Consider the following 19,520-nt stretch of genomic DNA (forward strand, 5'->3'; position numbering starts at 1 on the left):
GGAACGGGGCTGCACGAGGACATACCCGATCAAAACTTCTCCATGGACAGCTTCCAGACCGTTCCGGCTGACCGGAAGTGCACTGAGATCGGTAAGCATAAAGGAGTTGGGTGCTTACTGATCTGGTTAACAACAGATGGTGCAATCTGAGTCATATTACGATCGAGGAATGTGTTTGTAGACTGGATAGTGAACTTTTTACTGTTGGACTTCGGCCACATTCCACCGAGATACAACACTGGGCTGCACGGGAGGTAGTTCCTGCCTGTGGCCATCGAACTTGCAGCTCCTCCCATGGAGGGTCAGACACCCTGAGCCAATAGACTGGTCCTGGACTTATTCTCCATCTGGCATAGTTTGCACTTTGTGGTTTGATTGTTTGTGGTTTTTGTATTGCTATATTTATGCTCTATTCTTGGTTGGTGCGGCTGTAACGAAACCCAATTTCCCTCGGGATCAATAAAGTATATCTATCTATCTATCTATCTATCAGACCTTGCTCTCGGTTTAGGTGGCCAGGCTCCAAAGCTCCTCCATTCCAACTTATCTCTGCTTCACACACCCCGACTCCATCTTGAACATGTTTCAACCTGGCTCTGACCCCACTTCTCCTCAAATATGCCTAGACCTCGCTCTGACTTTGCATTGAACTCGTAAACCTCCTCCTGGAGTCAGCCTTGCCTCTTCATTGTTCGCGGTAGTTGTTTACCTTGTTTTCTTGCAGAAAAAGTATTACTTAATGAAGCATTTGTTATATTTTTTGCTTTGGGAACAGACTGTAAGTTGTCACTTGTCTTCAGTCGCACCATCCTAAACCGGTAGTTGAATTGGCGTTGGCTGACTAAATTCATTTCTCTTGTGATGTCCCACATTTGTGGAGATTGTGTTTGAAGTGGGTTGGGGAGCAGATTGGGGTAAGAGGAATGAACATAGAATCATCCAAACCCAAGAGTAGCTGTGTTCCTCAGGCCTGCACCATCACACAATCTGGTCCTTCTCTTCTGTGCTAGTTCCCCACAACCCTCAGTACTCTCTTCTTTCCAACAATTTCTCTGGTTTCTCTTTCAATGCTCCCAAATATCTAGGCCTCCATAACCATCCAGGGAAGAGATTCACAACTCTCAGGGTTTTATAGTGCAGAAAAAGGCCCTTCAGCCCTGCTCATTCATGCTGACTACAGTAGCTACCTGAGCTAATCCAAGTTAGCTGCATTTGGCCCATTTCTGCCTCAAGAAGACTGCAACTGCATACAACACTGAGGACCTTCGCCATCCACTACAGGTCCCTTCTCATTACTACTACAGGGAGGAGGTACAGGCCCCTTCTCATTACTACCACAGGGAGGAGGTACAGGCCCCCCCTCTCATTACTACCACAGGGAGGAGGTACAGGCCCCCCCTCTCATTACTACCACAGGGAGGAGGTACAGGCCCCTTCTCATTACTACCACAGGGAGGAGGTACAGGCCCCCCCCTCTCATTACTACCACAGGGAGGAGGTACAGGCCCCTTCTCATTACTACCACAGGGAGGAGGTACAGGCCCCCCTCTCATTACTACCACAGGGAGGAGGTACAGGCCCCCCCTCTCATTACTACCACAGGGAGGAGGTACAGGCCCCCTTCTCATTACTACCACAGGGAGGAGGTACAGGCCCCTTCTCATTATTACCACAGGGAGGAGGTACAGGCCCCTTTTCATTACTACCACAGGGAGGAGGTACAGGCCCCCCCTCTCATTACTACCACAGGGAGGAGGTACAGGCCCCCTTCTCATTACTACCACAGGGAGGAGGTACAGGCCCCCCCTCTCATTACTACCACAGGGAGGAGGTACAGGCCCCCTTCTCATTACTACCACAGGGAGGAGGTACAGGCCCCCTTCTCATTACTACCACAGGGAGGAGGTACAGGCCCCTTCTCATTACTAACACAAAGAGGAGGTACAAAAACTTGAAGGCTTACACTCAACAATTTAAAGACAGCTTCTACCCCTCTGCCATCAGATTTCTCAATAGTTCATGTGCCCACGAACACTAATTCACTATTTTTTTGGCACTATGTATCGTTATTTATAATTTTTAATGTCTTTGTATTGTACTGCTGCTGCAAAGCAACCAATTTCACGTCACGTGTCAGTAATAACAAACCTGATTCTGAGATCCTTCTAAACCTTCCCTATCCATGAACCTGTCCAAATGTCTTTCAAACACAACTGCATCCACCTCAAGCAGTTCTCTCCATATATCCACCCTCCTGAAAAATGTTTCTCTGAGCTCCCCTTTAAACCTTTCTTCTCAACGTTAACCTACGCTCTCTAGTTTTAGACTCCCCGCCATAGAAAAAGTCTGTGCCCATCTTCCTTATCCCTGCCCCTCATGATCTTATAAACCTCTATAAGATCACCCTTCATTCCAGAGAAAACAGTCCCAACCTAACCAGATATTCTGTACAACTCAATTCCTTCATTCCCAGCTACATCCTTGTGACACACACAAAGTGCTGGAGGAACTCAGCAAGCCAGGCAGCATCTAGGAAAAGAACACAGTCAACTTTTGGGCCAAAACCCTTTGGCAGGACTCAGCTCATTCACATCCTTGTAAATCTTCCCTGGACTCTCACTAGCTTAGTCACCCCATCTATATAGTATGGCAACAAGAAACGCATACTCCATGTGCGGTCTTTCCAAAGTTGCTCTACTCAATGCTCTGACCAACGAAGCATCTTCTTTACCACTCTGTCTACCTGTATTGCCACTTCCAGGGCATTTTCTGAGAACATTGTCAAATGTACTGAGGTACAGTGAAAACTTTGCATGCCATACAGATAATTTCATTACAGTAATGCAATGAGATAATACAAGAATACAGAATCATGAGCACAAAAGATTCTGAAGATGTTGGAAAACTTGAACAATACTCGCATAGGGGCTGTGGACAATTCTGATTTGATGGAGAATGGACGTGAAAGCACTGAGGAACATCTGGAGAAACTTCTGAAAGGCCCGTTCGCTGCTGTCGTTACTGTGTGGTCGGGAATCTTTTGGAGGGAAAGCCTCAAAATCCCCGGCCGTCCCTGCTTTTGGCGACCGAGAAGGAGGTCGAATCGTTCGGACAGAGATGGCGCTCAGTACTTGGTGTCGGAGAGCTGATCAGAGCTCTAAGTTTTCGGATGACTCAGAGTCGGATTGTGGTCGGCATGGCAGGGAGAGTTTTTCTTCCTTCTCCCGTCTACGTGAGATGTGGGACATTTGAGAAACTTTGAACTTTACTGTGTTCGTGGAGTTCTTCACCAAGTTATGGTATTGTTGCAATGTTTGTAACTACATGTTATAATTATGTGGTTTTGTCAGTTTTTTCAGTCTTGGTCTGTCCTGTGTTTTGTGATATCACACCGGAGGAAATAATATATCATTTTTTAATGCATGCATTACTAAATGACAATAAAAGAGGACTGCGTGCCTTCATAATCTAAAAAAAGTGCTGGAGGAAGTCCATTCTTCAGCTACTTTGTAACTCGCTAGAGCCATATCTGATCCTCGCTTCCTAAATACGCAAGCTTCTTTCTTCCTGACTAGATGTGCCACATCTCTTGTCAACCATAGTTCCTTCACCCTACCATCCTTTCCCTTCCTCAATGGGACAAAACCTATCCAAAACACTCAGCAAGTGCTCCCTAAACAACCTCCACATTTCTATTGTGTATTTCCCTGAGTACATCTGTTCCCAGTTTATGCTCCCCAGATACTATCTAATATCGTTATAATTCCCCCTTCCACAATTAAATATTTCCTGATACTCTCTGTTCTTATCCCTGTCCAAGGCTATAGTAAAGGTCAGGGAGTTGTGGTCACCGTCTCCGAACTGCTCTCCCACCGAGAGCTCTGATACCTGACCTGCTTCATTGCCCAGCACCAGATCCAATATGGCCTCTCCACTACATATGGAGTCAGGAATCAATCCAGGGCATACCTAATAAATTCAACCCCATCCAAGCCTTTAGCACTAAGGAGATGCTCTTATATTCTACACCTTTCGAAATGAATGCTAACATTGCATTTGCCTTCCTTACCACCGACTCAACCTGCAAGTTAGCCTTCAGGGAATCCTGCACAACAACTCAAGTCCATTTGCATCTCTAATTTTTGAATTTTCTCCCCATTTGGAAAATACTCTAGGCCTTTATTCTTTCTACCAAAGTGCATGACTGTGCACTTCCATCTACTAAGAGGGAAATGTTTGGTCGAACAGGAAGAAAGGGAGGTAGGAGGGGCCCCAAAGGGGGTTGATGGGAGGTGAGAAGAGAAGGGAACCAGAGTGCAGAATGAAGTGTAGTGCAGGTAGACAATATGGTACAAGGCCATACTGTGATAGGTTGTGAGGTCAAGGGTCCATCTTATTGTATTTGGGGCCCATTTAATTGTCTTATGACAGCAGCTTTCTACACTTGTAAGTTTCTGATGAGTGCTCCTTTATCAGAAGATTGTGAGGAAACACTGAGGTGAGGCTCAGCTACAGAAGGATCAGATTTGGCTGTAAAAATAATGTGAATGGGGAGGTGGAGGTGTCTGTTAGCTGTGGAGTTGAGTGTGTGGCAGAAGGGGAGCAACCTCAGCTGGGTGAGGAGGTAGGGGTTTGATGCTCAGTTGTGTTGAGTGTGGGAAGGGGACTGATCTTTCGCTGTTTTAGGTTGAGTGTGGGTGAGGAGGTAGCAGTTTGATGCTCAGTTGTGTTGAGTGTGGGAAGGGGACTGATCCTTCGCTGTTTTAGGTTGAGTGTGGGTGAGGAGGCAGCAGTTTGATGCTCAGTTGTGTTGAGTGTGGAAAGGGACTGATCCTTTGTTTTAGGTTTAGTGTGGATGAGGAGGTAGGGGTTTGATGCTCAGTTGTGTTGAGTGTGGGAAGGGGACTGATCCTTTGCTGTTTTATGTTGAGTGTGGGTGAGGAGGTAGGGGTTTGATGCTCAGTTGTGTTGAGTGTGGGAAGGGACTGATCCTTTGCTGTTTTATGTTGAGTGTGGGTGAGGAGGTAGCAGTTTGATGCTCAGTTGTGTTGAGTGTGGGAAGGGACTGATCCTTTGCTGTTTTATGTTGAGTGTGGGTGAGGAGGTAGCAGTTTGATGCTCAGTTGTGTTGAGTGTGAGAAGGGGACTGAACCTTCACTGTTTTAGGTTGAGTGGAGGATGGGGTGTGAGTGTGAAGGGATTGGGGTGAGGATAAGGGGGGAGGTAGTGGCTCATCTCGGTCCGACTGGGCTGTCCAGAGACAATCTAACTGGGTTTGGTGTGATGCAGCAGAGGGGAGGGAGAGATCAGAATCAGAATTCGGTTTAACATCACCGGCACACGTTGTGAAATTTGTTAACTTTGTAGCAGCAGTACAATGCAATACAGATAATATAGGAAAAAACTGAATGACAGAAGTATATATATGTATATTAAGTAAATTGAGATAAGTAACGCAAAAACAGAAATTTTTAATGAGGTATCAAGGTAGTGCTCATAGGTTCAATGACCATTCAGGAATTGGACGGCAGAGGGGAAGAAGCTGTTCCCGAAACGCTGAGTGTGAGCCTTCAGGCTCCTGTACCTCCTTTCTGATGGTAACAGTGAGAAAAGGGCATGCCCTGGGTGCTGGAGGTCCTTAATGATGGATGCTGCCTTTCTGAGACACCGCTCCTTGAGATGTTTTGGATACTATGGAGGATAATGCCCATGATGGCACTGACTAACTTTATAACTCTCTGCGGTTTACTTAGATTCTGTGCAGTAGCCCCCCCTCCCCCAGTACCAGGTGATGCAGCCAGTCAGAGCACTCTTCATGGTACATCTGCAGGAGTCTGAGTGTTTTAGGTGACCAACCAAATCTCCTCAAACTCCTAACGAAATATAGCTGCTGTCTTGCCTTCTTTATAACTGCGTCAATATGTTGGGACCAGGTTAGATCTTCAGAGATACAGAGGCCCAGGAACTTGAAACTGCTCATTCTCTCCTCTTCAGATCTCTATGAAGATTGCGTTCTCTCGTCTTACTGACATTGAGTGCAAGATTGTTGCTGTGACACCACTCAATTAGCTGGTATATCTCACTCTTGTACGCCCTCTCACCACCGTCTGAGATTCTGCCAACAATGGCAGTGTCATCAGCAAATTTATGGATGGCATTTGAGCTATGCCTAGCCACACAGTCATGGGTATAGAGAGAGTTGAGCAGTGGGCCAAGCACATACCCCTGAGGTGATCAGTGTTGATTGTCAGCGAGGAGGAGATATTATCACTAATCCGCACAGATTGTGTTCTTCCAGTTAGGATGTCAAGGATTCAGTTGCAGAGGAGGTACAGAGGCCCAAGTTCTGTAACTTTTCGATCAGGACTGTAGGAATGCTGGTGCTAAATGTGGAGCTATAGTCAATGAACAGCATCCTGGCGTAGGTATTTGTATTGTCCAGGTGACCCAAGGCTGTGTGAAGAGCCACTGAGATTGTGTCTGGCTTGGGCCTATTGTGGTGATAAGCAAATTTCAGTGAGACAGATCCTTGGTGAGGCAGGAGTTGATTCTAGCCATGACCAATCTCTCAAAGCATTTCATCACCGTAGACGGGAGTGCTACTGGCCGATAGTCATTCAGGCAGCTCATACTTCTATTCTTGGGCACTGGTATAACTGTTGCCCTTTTGACTTCCAGTTGTAGTAGTGAGAAATCGAAAATGTCTTTAGATACCTCCGCCAGTTGGTTGGCACAAGCTTTCAGAGCCTTACCAAGCACTTCCTCAGGGCCTGCCACCTTGCAAGGGTTCACCCTCCTGAAAGTCAGGGATCACAGAAACACTGGGTGCAGCAGGGACCCCCACAGCTGTAGTTTTATTCTCCCTTTCAAAGCGAGCATAAAATGGCTTGAGCTCGTTTGGTACTGAGGCATCATTGCCCATCATGTTGTTGGGTTTCGTTTTATAGTTAAGTAATGGCCTGCAGGCCCTGCCACAGCTGATGTGCATCCAATGTCACTTGCAGCCAGAAATGATTGTGCTGGAGAGTTCCATTTGAAAAGTCAGTGGACCCGATGTCAACACTGACTGCCAATCTTAACCATGGCCCACGTATCTCGATCAAATGATCAACTCTTGATCAACTGAATATATTATCATCAACATTTAACCTTACCTTGTTAGTAATCTTTTATCTGGTATCTAATCAAGTGCCTTCTACAACCCTGTCCCTTTACCCACCCTGTGTTCTTTCTTATTGTTTTCAATTCTTTGGTTAAGCCCAACTCCACCTGTTCGTTGATCTGGTAAAATGGTCATATTCCAAAGCCCCGCTGAATTAATTCAAGGTCACTGTGGAAGATCAGTGATCGACCTGCTGTGTACCATTTACACATCGTGCACCAACATTCTAAACTGGGAGATGTACCGACAGCAAAAAGCACCTGATCACATTTAGTGGTGCAGATTTTTCTGCAGTAGTGTGGTGCACAGAATGGTTGAGAGACGTGGAATTTGTTGGCCCTTAAATCTCGTTCATTAAAATGTTAATTTCAAGCCTTTCACACTTGTAGAACAAGAAAAGCTCCAGGTGCAGACTTAAAGCCACTCATTTCACCCCGTGATTAGAAGCACATCAGTGTAGAGCACAGACCAACTGTTTTTACCATTCCAATGTCCACCTGACCCAAGAATCGCAGCGAATACAGCAACCTGCAGCAGAAAAAAAGATCCTCAGCAGTGTGTCCATGCAATCTCAAAATTAAGCCACACAAAGTACAGGTCTGTTTAAACCACCTCCCTCCCTCAAGGCCCATCATTCCATGACAGAATAAACTTAGATCGGCAAACACAGGACGCAGCCTCTTACTAATTACCAGTGCTTCCCAGCTGATAAAGACCCAGTTTACATATGAATGAGTGTTTGGGAGACCAGCATGTATGAATATTTCGAGCTGCTGTGGGGGATATTGCCTCAAGATTCGGGGGAGAAGATTTAGGATGGAGATGAGGAGAAACCGTTTTTCTCCAGAGAGTGGTGAATCTGGAATTCTCTGCCAGGGAAGCAGCTGAGGCTTCTTCACTAAATATATTTAAGAAACAGTTAGATAGATTTTTACATAGTAGGGGAATTAAGGATTATGGAGAAAAGGCAGGTAGATGGAGCTGAGTTTACAGACAGATCAGCCATGATCTTATTGAATGGCGGGGCAGGCTCGATGGGCCGGATGGCCTACTCCTGCTCCTATTTCTTATGTTATTATATAGACATCTTCTACCATGTGGGAACTCAGTTTGCAGCCTCATTTCTGACTGGTAACACTAGTAATAAAGTGTTCTCAGGAATAGAACAATGTCATAAGCTATGGAGGGCGTGCAATGTTGACCTCGTGGCTGGAGGAGTGTTCAGTTATATCTTCTAATACCTCCCCATCCAAGCCCAATCCTTGGTTACCCAAGCTTGCCCATACTGTACAAGTGGACAGTATAGTTAGTAGGAAGCAGCTGAGCTAGTGAGATCTTAGCCTTTTCAGTGGAGACACAGGCTCCTCATATCTAACACAAGTTGAATATGAAGAAAGGCTGGATAGTTTAAGAAGTTTGGAGATGGCAGTTAGCTGCTATGTTTGGCACTCTCTGTAACCTCTTCAGAACAGTGAGAGAATTCGGGTGAACAGAGAAGGGAATGAAGGCAAGAGACTGCCGAATCAGGAATCTGGATCAACAATCTGCTGGAAGAATTCAGTGGCTGGAGCAACATGTGTGAAAAGACATCAGGCGGCATGGTGGCATAGCGCCGTTACCGTGCCAGTGACCCGGGCTCAGTTCTGCAGCTGTCTCCAAGGAGTTTGTACATTTGCTCCGACACCACACGGGCTTCCTCCCAGGTTCCAAAGACGTACTGACCTGTAGGTCACTTACAGGGGTGGAACTGTGTGGTGCAAGCTCACTGGGCTGAAAGGGCACATTTCATGTCGAAGACCTGTATTAGGGAAGGGAATCCGTTTTCTTTCCATGATTAAGCCAGATCGGTGATGGAGAAAACCAACCAAGTCCATTGTTATCTTTAGCCCCGGAGGTTTAAGACATGGCAACAGTCAAGATAATCTATGAGAGTGAGCTTACAGTTGGCTAGTTTCTCACCTGTCATCTTGCAGACTGTCTTCTGACATCTCCTTGTCTGGCTTGTTATCATACTGAAGCTGAAAGTTGGGGATCTCTTTGTGCATCAGTTGGAGATGAGGCAGCAAGGGTCTGTATACTGACCCATCGTGCCATTTCCAGTGAATTATGTGGAAACTTAACGGCTGCCCTCGAAGTCTCTGTAAAACCGTTTGAGCCTGAAGTAACAACAAATGGAAAACATCATGGTCAAAAACAACAGGGCTTTGAAAAAAAATCTATTTGCTCATAAGATGCAGACATCACAATAGGCACTGCCATTTATGACATCCCCAAGGAGGAGATAACTAAGAATCAATCAGATTGGTAACTCTGGGGCCACATATAGGCCTGTTTGGTTAAGGGAAGCAGATTCCCTCCCTCAGGGGCACTAGTGAATAAGATGGGCACGTTAATATCTATCTGGACATTTTGATTATACTTGTTTACTGAGACTAGTTTTGCTTTCTAACTCCTGATTTAGTTAATTAGTTTAACTTGAATACCCATCTTCTACAGTGGGAATAAAACTCACGTTTCTTTTATCAATGGTTTGTACTTCTTGTTGCAAGTTACTGTATCCCTTTATATTTGCTCTCCCTTCCAAGTTCCTCTTGGATTTCTTCTCTCATCCTTCTTGGAAACCGTAAGACATTTGGCCCATGGAGTCCGCTCCGCCACTCAATCATGGCTGATTCTTTTCTTTCCCCGGCTCAGCCCCACTTCCCAGCCTTCTTCCCATAGCCTTTGATGCCGTGGCCAATCAAGAACCTATCAATCTCCACCTTAAATACACACAATGACCAAGCTTCCACAGCTGCCTGTGGTAAAATTCCACACATTCAATACACTCTGGCTAAAGAAATTCTTCCGTATCTCTGTTTTAAATGAACACCCCTCTATCCTGAGGCTGTGCCCTCTTGTCCTACACTCCCCCACCATGGGAAACATCCTTTCCACATCTACTCTGTCTAGGCTTTCACCATTTGAAAGGTTTCAATGAGATCTACCTCATCCTTCTAAATTCCAGTGAGTAAAGACCTAGACCCAGCAAACATTCCTCATATGATAACCCTTTCATGCCCAGGATCATCCTTGTGAACTTCCTCTAAACCCTCTCCAATGCCAGCATAACTTTTGTTAGATGAGGAGCCCAAAACTGTTCACAATACTCAAGCTGAGGCCTCACCAGAGCCTTATAAAGCTTCAGCATCACATCCCTGTTCTTGCATTCTAGACCTCTTGAAATTAGTGTTAACATTGCATTTGCCTTCCTCAATACTGACTCTACCTGCAAGTTAACCGTTAGGGTATTCTGCATAAGGACTCCCAAGTCCCTCTGCACCTCAGATTTTTCAATTTTCTCTCCATTTAGAAAATAGTCTGCACATTTATTTCTACTACCAAAGTGCATGACCATGCATTTTCCAACATTGTATTTCATTTGCCACTGTCTTGCCTGTTCTCCTAATCTTTCTAAGTCCTGTTTCCTCAACACTACCTACTCTTCCACCAATCTTTGTACCTCGGGTAACGATGAGTTTGAGCACAGAGAGGAAATGGTGGCATGGTGCAAAGACAATAACCTATCCCTCAACGTCAGCAAGAACAAAGGAATTGGTTGTTGACTTCAGAAGGAGCAGCAGACCGCACGACCCAATTTACATCGGTGGTGCGCAACTGGAACAGGTCAAAAGCTTTAAGTTCCTTGGGGTCAATATCACAAATGACCTGACTTGGTCCAACCAAACAGAGTTCACTGCCAAGAAGGCCCAACAGCACCTTTACTTCCTGAGAAAACTAAAGAAATTTGGCCTGTCCCCTAAAACCCTTACTAATTTTTATAGATACACCATAGAAAGCATTTTTCTAGGGTGCATCACAACCTGGTATGGAGGTTGTCCTGTCCAAGACCGAAAGAAGCTGCAGAAGATCGTGAATACAGCCCAGCACATCACACAAACCAATCTTCCATCCGTGGACTCACTTTACATCGCATGCTGTCGGAGCAGTGCTGCCAGGATAATCAAGGACACGACCCACCCAGCCAACACACTTTTCATCCCTCTTCCCTCTGGGAGAAGGCTCAGGAGCTTGAAGACTCATATGGCCAGATTTGGGAACAGCTTCTTTCCAACTGTGATAAGACTGCTGAACGGATCCTGACCCGGATCTGGGCCGTACTCTCCAAACATCCAGACCTGCCTTTCGGTTTTTTTTTGCATTACCTTACTTTCCATTTTTTATTTTCTATTTATCATTTATAATTTACATTTTTAATATTTACTATTTTAAAATATTTTTAATATTTAATATTTGTAATCCAGGGAGTGGGAAGCGCAGAATCAAATATCGCTGTGATGATTGTACATTCTAGTATCAATTGTTTGGTGACAATAAAGTATAAAGTATAAGGTGTAAGTATAAGTATCTGCCAACTTGTCAACAAAGCCATCTATTAAATCATCTAAGTTATTGATATACAGCATAAAAAGAAGTTGTCCCAACACTGATCCCTGCAGAACACCACTAGTCACTGGTAACCAACAAAAGGATCCTTTTATTCTCACTCGCTGCCTCCTACCAATCAGCCAATGCTCCAATGCATGTTAGTAACTTTCCTGTAATACCATGGGCTCTTAACTTGGTAAGCAGCCTCATGTGTGGCACCCTGTCAAAGGCCTTCTGAAAGTCCAGATATACAACCTCACCTTTATCTATACTACCTGTAATCTCTTCAAAGAATTCCAATAGGTTCAGCAGGCAAGATTGTCCCTTAAGAAACACGTGCTGAATTTGTCCTGTCTTGCCCTGTGTCACCAAGTACTCCATAACCTCATCCTTAACAATTGATACCAACATCTTCCCAACCACTGAGATCAGGTTAACTGGTCTATAGTTTCCTTTCTGCTGCCTCCCTTCTTACTTAAAGAGTGGAGTGATATTTGCAATTTTCCAGTTCTCCGGAACCATGTCAGAGTCCAATAATTGTTGGAAGATCATTTCTAATGCCCTACAATCCCTACCGCTAACTCTTTCAGAAGCTTAGGGTGTAGTTCATCTGGTCCTGGTGGCTTATATCTTTTAGGTCTTTCAGCTTTTTGAGCACCTTCTCCCTTGTAACAGTAACTGCACTCACTTCCCTTCCCTCACACCCTTCAACATCAGACATACTGCTAGTGCCTTCCAAGTGAAGACAGACGCAAAATACTCAATTAGTTCATCTGCCGTCTCCTTGTCAGCCTTTATTATTACTCCGGCCTCATTTTCTAGCGGTCCTATATCCACACTCATTTCTCTTTTATTTTTTATATACCTGTAAAAGCTTTTTCTTGCCTCCTTGACATTGTTTGCTAGCTTGCTTTAATATTTCATCTTTTCCCTTCTAATGATTCTTTTAGTTGCTTTCTGTAGGCTTTTAAATGTTTCCCAATCCTCTGTCTTCCCACTAATTTTTGCTTGGTTATATGCCCCTTCTTTTGCTTTTACATTAGCTTTGACTTCCCTTGTCAGCCACGGTTGTACTATTTTTCCACTTGAGTATTTCATTTTTGGAATACATTTATCCTGCACATTCATCATTTTTCCCAGAAACTCTCACCATTGCTGCTCTACTGTCACCCCTCCCAGCATCTCTTAAGATCCATTACCAACCTGATTTTCCCAACCTACCTGCATGTTAAAATCACCCATGACTATCATAACATCACCCTTTCGAAATGCTTTTTCTATTTCCCATTGTAATCTGCAGTTCACATCCCAGCTACTGTTGGGAGGCCTGTATATAATTGCCATCAAGGTCCTTTTACCCCTTGCAGTTTCTTCACTCAAACCATAAGGATTCAACATCTTCCAATCCTATGTCAAATCTTTCTAATGATTTGATGCCATTCTTTCCCAGTAGAGCCACACCTCCCCCTCTGCCTACCTTCCTATCCCTCTGATATAACATGTAACCTTGGACATTCAGCTCCCAACTACAACCATCCTTCAGCCACGATTCATTGATGGCCACAACATCATCCCTGACCATCTGTAAAACTGCAACAAGATCTCCCACCTTATTTCTAATACTGTGAACATTGAGATATAACACTAAGTACTGTATTTGCTACCCTTTTGGATTCTGCATCTCTAATGCACTGATACTCACCTTGCCGGCTGCAATTTTGTCCTTTCATCTGCCTCCCCTTCCTGACAGTCTGACCGTACACTATCTTTGCTTTATTTACCATCCATCCTATCCTGAGGCCTTTCACTTCAGTTCCCATCTCCCTGCCAAATTAGTTTAAACCCTCCCCAACAGCTTTAACAAACCTGCCTGCAAGAATATTCGTCTGGGGCCTCCTTTACTGCCTCAATTACCGTTCACCAAACTCAAGTAAGCCTAGACTTAGCATGACGATGTTAAATGTGATTATTTAAAAGCAACTTAATAAAGTGGATAATAAATTGCAAAATACTAGATTGAGGGGAAAGATGATTTGCAACAGTGAAATCTAAGTCCTCACGGGCATATGGGCTTGTGGATTAATTCCCATTAAGATGGTTACACAATATTGCACATTAGTAAAAGGACTCTCGGTAAACAATGTGCTCTGAATGAGAGAACACAACAAATATTTCACATCAGACACTGAACAAAATGATGAGGTTATCCTAGCATTAGAGAGAGATGGACCGATGTACTAGATATAACCTAATGAGTGAAAATAAAAGTAGGCAGCTGGTAGAACACAAAATAATCTGCAGATGCTGTGATCAAAGCAACACTTTCAGTAAACTGGATGAACTCAGCATGTCAGGCAGCAACAGTTAGAAACGATGAGTCGACGTTTCGGGCTGGAACCCTTCGTCAGGACTGAAGAATAAAAGATGGGGAAGGATTTGAAGAATGCTTGTAGCTTCAGTTGAAAGACCGATAATTTGGAAGACAAAGGGGTGGGGGAGGGGAAGCATTGATGTCATAGCCCTGAAAACAATGGGTAGTAGAAGATGGAGGCAGAACCATGAGGGGGCTGGGGGAGGGGGGAGAGTGAAATAGGGATAGAGGAAGGGAGGGAGAGGGAATTACCGGAAGTTGGAGAATTCTATGTTCATACCAAGGGGCTGGAGACTACCTAGACGGTATATGAGGTGTTGCTCCTCCAACCTGAGTTTAGCCTCATCATGGCAGTAGAGGAGGCCATGTATGGACATATCTGAATGGGAATGGGAAGCAGAGTTGAAGTGGGTGGCTACCAGGAGATCCTGACTGTTGTGGCGGACAGAGTGGAGGTGCTCGGCAAAGTGGTCCCCCAATCTGCATCGGGTTTCACCGATGTACAGGAGGCGGCACTGGGAGCACCGGATGCAATAGATGACCCCAACAGACTCACAAGTGAAGTGTTGTCTCACCTGGAAGGACCGTTTGGGGCCCTGAATGGTTGCAAGAGATGAGGTGTAGGGACAGGTGTAGCACTTACGCTTACAGGGATAAGTGCCTAGTTGGAGATCAGTGGGGATGGATGTGCGGATAAGGGAGTCGCGGAGGGACCGATCCCTGCAGAAAGCGGAGAGGGGTGGAGAGGGAAAGGTGTGCTTAGTGGTGGGGTCCTGTTGAAGGTGGTGGAAGTTGCGGAGGATAGCCACCCACTTCAACTCTGCTTCCCATTTCCATTCAGATATGTCCATACATGGCCTCCTCTACTGCCATGATGAGGCTAAACTCAGGTTGGAGGAGCAACACCTAATATACCGTCTAGGTAGTCTCCAGCCCCTTGGTATGAACATAGAATTCTCCAACTTCCGGTAATTCCCTCCCCCTCCCTTCCTCTATCCTTATTTCACTCTACCCCCTCCCCCAGCTCCCTCATAGTTCCGCCTCCTTCTTCTACCACCCATTGTTTTCAGGGCTATGACATCAATGCTTCCCCTCCCCCACCCCTTTGTCTTTCACATTACTGGTCTTTCAACTGAAGCTACAAGCATTCTTCAAATCCTTCCCCATCTTTCATTCTTCAGTCCTGACGAAGGGTTCCAGCCCGAAACATCGACTCATTGTTTCTAACTGATGCTGCCCGACCTGCTGAGTTCATCCAGTTTACTGAAAGTATTGCAGCTGGAAGACTTGATGGGAATACCCCAAAGTAATCCTCCAATTTTCAGCTAATTTAGCGTGACCTACCGTCATCATAAATTTGGAAATGACAAGTTCGCTGATGATGATAACATTGCTCAGTTCTATTTGGAATTTCTCAGATAACAAAACATTCTGTGCTCACGTGCAGCAAGGCCTGGTTGACAGTTGTTTTACCAATGTTATTGGGAGCAGACAAACATTGTTAGGATTACAGACAGATCAGCTGTGATCTTAGTAAATGGTATAACTGGCTCAAAAGGGCCAAGTGATCCATCTACTCCTCTCCCTAACCTGTATAGTCATTGGTGCCAGGCAAGACTTTACTTATACTTTATACTTTACTGAACCAAACAATTAGTACTAGAACGTACAGTCATCACAGCGATATTTGATTCTGCGCTTCCCACTCCTTGGATTACAAATATTAAATATTTAAAATATTAAAAATTAGTAAATATTAAAAATTTACATTATAAATCATAAATAGAAAATAGTAAAATGGAAAATAAGGTAGTGCAAAAAAACCGAGAGGCAGGTCCAGATATTTGGAGGGTACGGCCCAGATCCAGGTCAGGATCCATTCAGCAGTCTTATCACAGTTGGAAAGAAGCTGTTCCCAAATCTGGCTGTATGAGTCTTCAAGCTCCTGAGCCTTCTCCCAGAGGGAACAGGGACGAAAAGTGTGTTGGCTGGGTGGGTCGTGTCCTTGATTATCCTGGCAGCACTGCTCTGACAGCGTGCGGTGTAAAGTGAATCCACGGATGGAAGATTGGTTTGTGTGATGTTCATGATCTTCTGCAGCTTCTTTCGGTCTCAGACAGGACAACTTCCATACCAGGTTGTGATGCACCCTAGAAGAATGTTTTCTACGGTGTATCTATAAAAATTAGTGAGGGTTTTAGGGGACAGGCCAAATTTCTTTAGTTTTCTCAGGAAGAAAAGGCGCTGGTGGGCCTTCTTGGCAGTGAACTCTGCTTGGTTGGACCAAGTCAGGTCATTTGTGATATTGACGCCGAAGAACTTAAAGCTTTTGACCTGTTCCACTTGCGCACCACCGACGTAAATCAGGTCGTACGGTCCGCTACTCCTTCTGAAGTCAACAACCAATTCCCTCATCTTGCTGACGTTGAGGGATAGGTTATTGTCTTCGCACCATGCCACCAGGTTCTTAATTTCCTCTCTGTACTCAAACTCATCATTACCCGAGATACGGCTCTAAAAGAAGAATCTAGCCAACTCCTTCCTTCAAAAGCATTACGTCCAACATCCCACAGTATCACTGACCAGAACCTTAGTTGGACAAGTTACATAAGCACTGTTTCTTTGACTATACCTCCTAAACTAATGACCTCTACCACTTGGCCCAGTACTGATCACTACACTACACCACTGAATGCACTTGTTGTTATTATTATGTCTACTTTATTCCCTGGTAGCTAGCTAACCAATTTTCTAATCATGCCAGTAAGTTAGATCCTACAGCATGTTCTTTTATTGTTCTGCAATAACCTTTAAGATGCCATCTTATCAAATGCTTTCTGGATATCTATAATATCCTGTTTTCCTTAATCTACAGCACTTCAAAGAATATGTTTGGATATGTGTCACAATTCATACGTTGGTACTAGGAACCCTTTCACTACCTTAGCTGATAGCAGTTTCTTCACAAAGATTGCAAAGAATCAAGGTGTAGCCACTGCCAGCTTTATGATATTTGAAGATCAACAATAAATCCTGGTATTGCCACTGACAGCCACATCCCACGGGTGAAAAGAAAGATAATAGGCAAGGTATCCTGTGTGTGAAGGAACTGACTGAATGAGCTATCAATGTGGGCCTGGGCTCTAACTTGGATCAACGGCAGCTACAACAATGACACAATGTATGCCTGATGTTGTTCTTTGGCAATGAGCAAGACGTACATACCTCTCCTCCTTTAGCATTTCTCAAAGAAATGCCATTGATTCCGTCGATGATGTCTCCTGCCTGAACACATTCATCAGCTTCAGCTTGACTTCCTGGAACAACCTCCGTTACAAAAATACGACCATCAGTGTACCTGAAAGGCAATGCCAATTGTCAGTGAGCACAGCTTCTAACCAAGGGCTCATACAGAGTGTGACCGAAAATCAACAAGTAGTTTTTTTTTACCTCAAGTTCAGATTTGAACCACCACACTGCAACTTCCATTATAGGACCAAATCACAGAACAGTTTCAGCAGAGAAAGGGACAATTTGGGCTTTCATATTCACATCAGCTCTTTACCAGCACAACTTCTAGTTCCACACTAGGCCCTTTCTCTGTAGCTTTGCGAAGTTTTCTCCAGTTCTTTCTCAAATGCCATAATGGAACCCATGTCCACCACCAACCACACTTCATTCAAAAAAATCCTTACATCACACTTCCACGATCAACTCCCTTCCCTTTACTTTCCACCTATGACCTATGTCCTCAACTTCTACTCAATGGGAGCAGCCTCCCACTATTGCCTGGTCCCCCTCAGCATTGTACCTATCTCTACCAGATTTCCCCTCAGTCTGTTCTAAAGAAAACAGTCCCTGCATCCTTAATCTATCCTTGTAACTCCAGCCTCTCATCTCAGGACCCATTCTTATGAACCTTTTCTGATCTACTCTGATGCCATAACATCCTAGCAGCTAGAACTGAACACAATGATCTAGCTGAGGGTGGACCACTATTTTTATAAAGATTAAAGCATAACATATAACAATTATAAATGTCAAAGCACCGATGAGGGTAGAGATGAGGGCAGGACAACATTGTGAAAAATTACAAGAAAATGGAATCCATCAGATTACCAAAAGAGTGTCTGAGGCAGACTGGGAGGGCTTTGGCTCATTCGGGCTTCAGCGAGGTAAGTGGGTAAGTGGACTTCATTTTTTTTTTCTTGCATTTTTATTTTTGGAGGAATAAAGGGCATGTCTGTAGGGTTAGTATTTTGCTCTGGGTGTCGGATGTGGGAATCCTGGGAATCTCCCAGTCTCCCAGATGGCCACATCTGCATCAGGTGCACCGAGATGCAGCTCCTGAGAGACCGTGTTGGGGATCTGGAGCTGTGGCTTGATGACCTACAGCTTATCAGGGAGAGTGAGCAGGAGATAGGTAGATAGGAGCTACAGGGAGTTAGTCACCTCGAGGCTGCAGGAGTTACATAAGTGGGTGACTGTCAGGGAAGGGATGGGAAGAACTCAGGTAGTAGAGAGCACCCCTTTTGGCCATCCCCCTCAGTAATCATTACGTCGTTTTGGATGCTGTTGAGGGGGATGACCTGACAGAGGACGACCATGGTGATCGGGTCTCTGGCACTGAGCCTGGTTCCGTGGCGCAGAAGGGGGAGAAGAATGAGGAACGCGGTAGTCATTGGGGATTCCATAGTGAGGGGAACAGACAGGAGGTTCTGTCAGCCTGATAGAGATAGCCGCATGATGTGTTGCCTCCCAGGCACCAGGGTACGGGATGTCTTGGATCTGGTGCAGAGCATTCTGAAGAGAGAGGGTGAACAGCCATAAGTCTTGGTAAACGTTGGTACCAATGATATAGGTAGAAAAAGGGAGGAGGTCCTGAAGAGAGAATTCAGGGAGTTGGCTAGGAAGCAGAAAAGCAGGAACTCCAGGGTAGTAATCTCAGGATTGCTGCCTTAGCCAAGTGCTAACGAGCACAAGAATGGCATGATCAGACATATTAATTCGTGGTGGAGAGGCTGGTGTGGGGGCGGGGCTTTGGGTTCCTGGATCATTAGGGCATCTTCTGGGAGAGGTACGACCCGTACAAAAAGGACAGGTTACACCTGAACCCAAAGGGAACCAATATCCTAGCAGGCAGGTTTAACAAAACTGTTAGGGAGGGTTTAACCTAATTTGGCAGGGGGATGGGAACCGGAGTGGTAGGGCTGAGGAAGGGGAAAACAAAAATAAATCAAAGATAGCATGCAACAGAGACGATAGAAAGGACAGGCAGGAGATGAGGCATAATCACAGCCAGTGGGATGAGTTACAGAGCAATAGAGGCATGGTACAGTTAAAACAGAAAGCAACAAATGTTAGACTCAAAATGTTATATTTCAATGCACGCATAAGAAATAAAATGGATGATCTTGAAATTCAGCTACAGATTGGCAAGTATGACGTTGTGGCCATCTCTGAAACTTGGCTAAAGGATGGCTACCATTGGGAGCTGAACATCCAAAGATATACGGTGTATTAGAAAAATAGGTTTGTAGGCAGAGGGTGTGGTGTGGC

The 19,520-nt window shown here is 44.9% G+C and overlaps 1 protein-coding gene across 1 annotated transcript in view; it reads right to left on the reverse strand.

The window, feature by feature from the left end:
- Positions 1–19,520, reverse strand: part of LOC140187244 (uncharacterized) — a 191,070-nt gene that overhangs the window by 65,185 nt on the left and 106,365 nt on the right. The window contains exons 9-11 of the mRNA XM_072242361.1: positions 17,187–17,319; positions 9,122–9,318; positions 7,645–7,690 (exon numbers count right to left, since the gene is read on the reverse strand). Coding sequence (XP_072098462.1) covers positions 7,645–7,690; positions 9,122–9,318; positions 17,187–17,319 — 376 coding nt within the window. The remainder of the gene's footprint in view (positions 1–7,644; positions 7,691–9,121; positions 9,319–17,186; positions 17,320–19,520) is intronic.

This window comes from Mobula birostris, chromosome 24 (genome assembly GCF_030028105.1).
Source record: "Mobula birostris isolate sMobBir1 chromosome 24, sMobBir1.hap1, whole genome shotgun sequence".
In the NCBI taxonomy this organism is placed as follows: Eukaryota; Metazoa; Chordata; class Chondrichthyes; order Myliobatiformes; family Myliobatidae; genus Mobula; species Mobula birostris.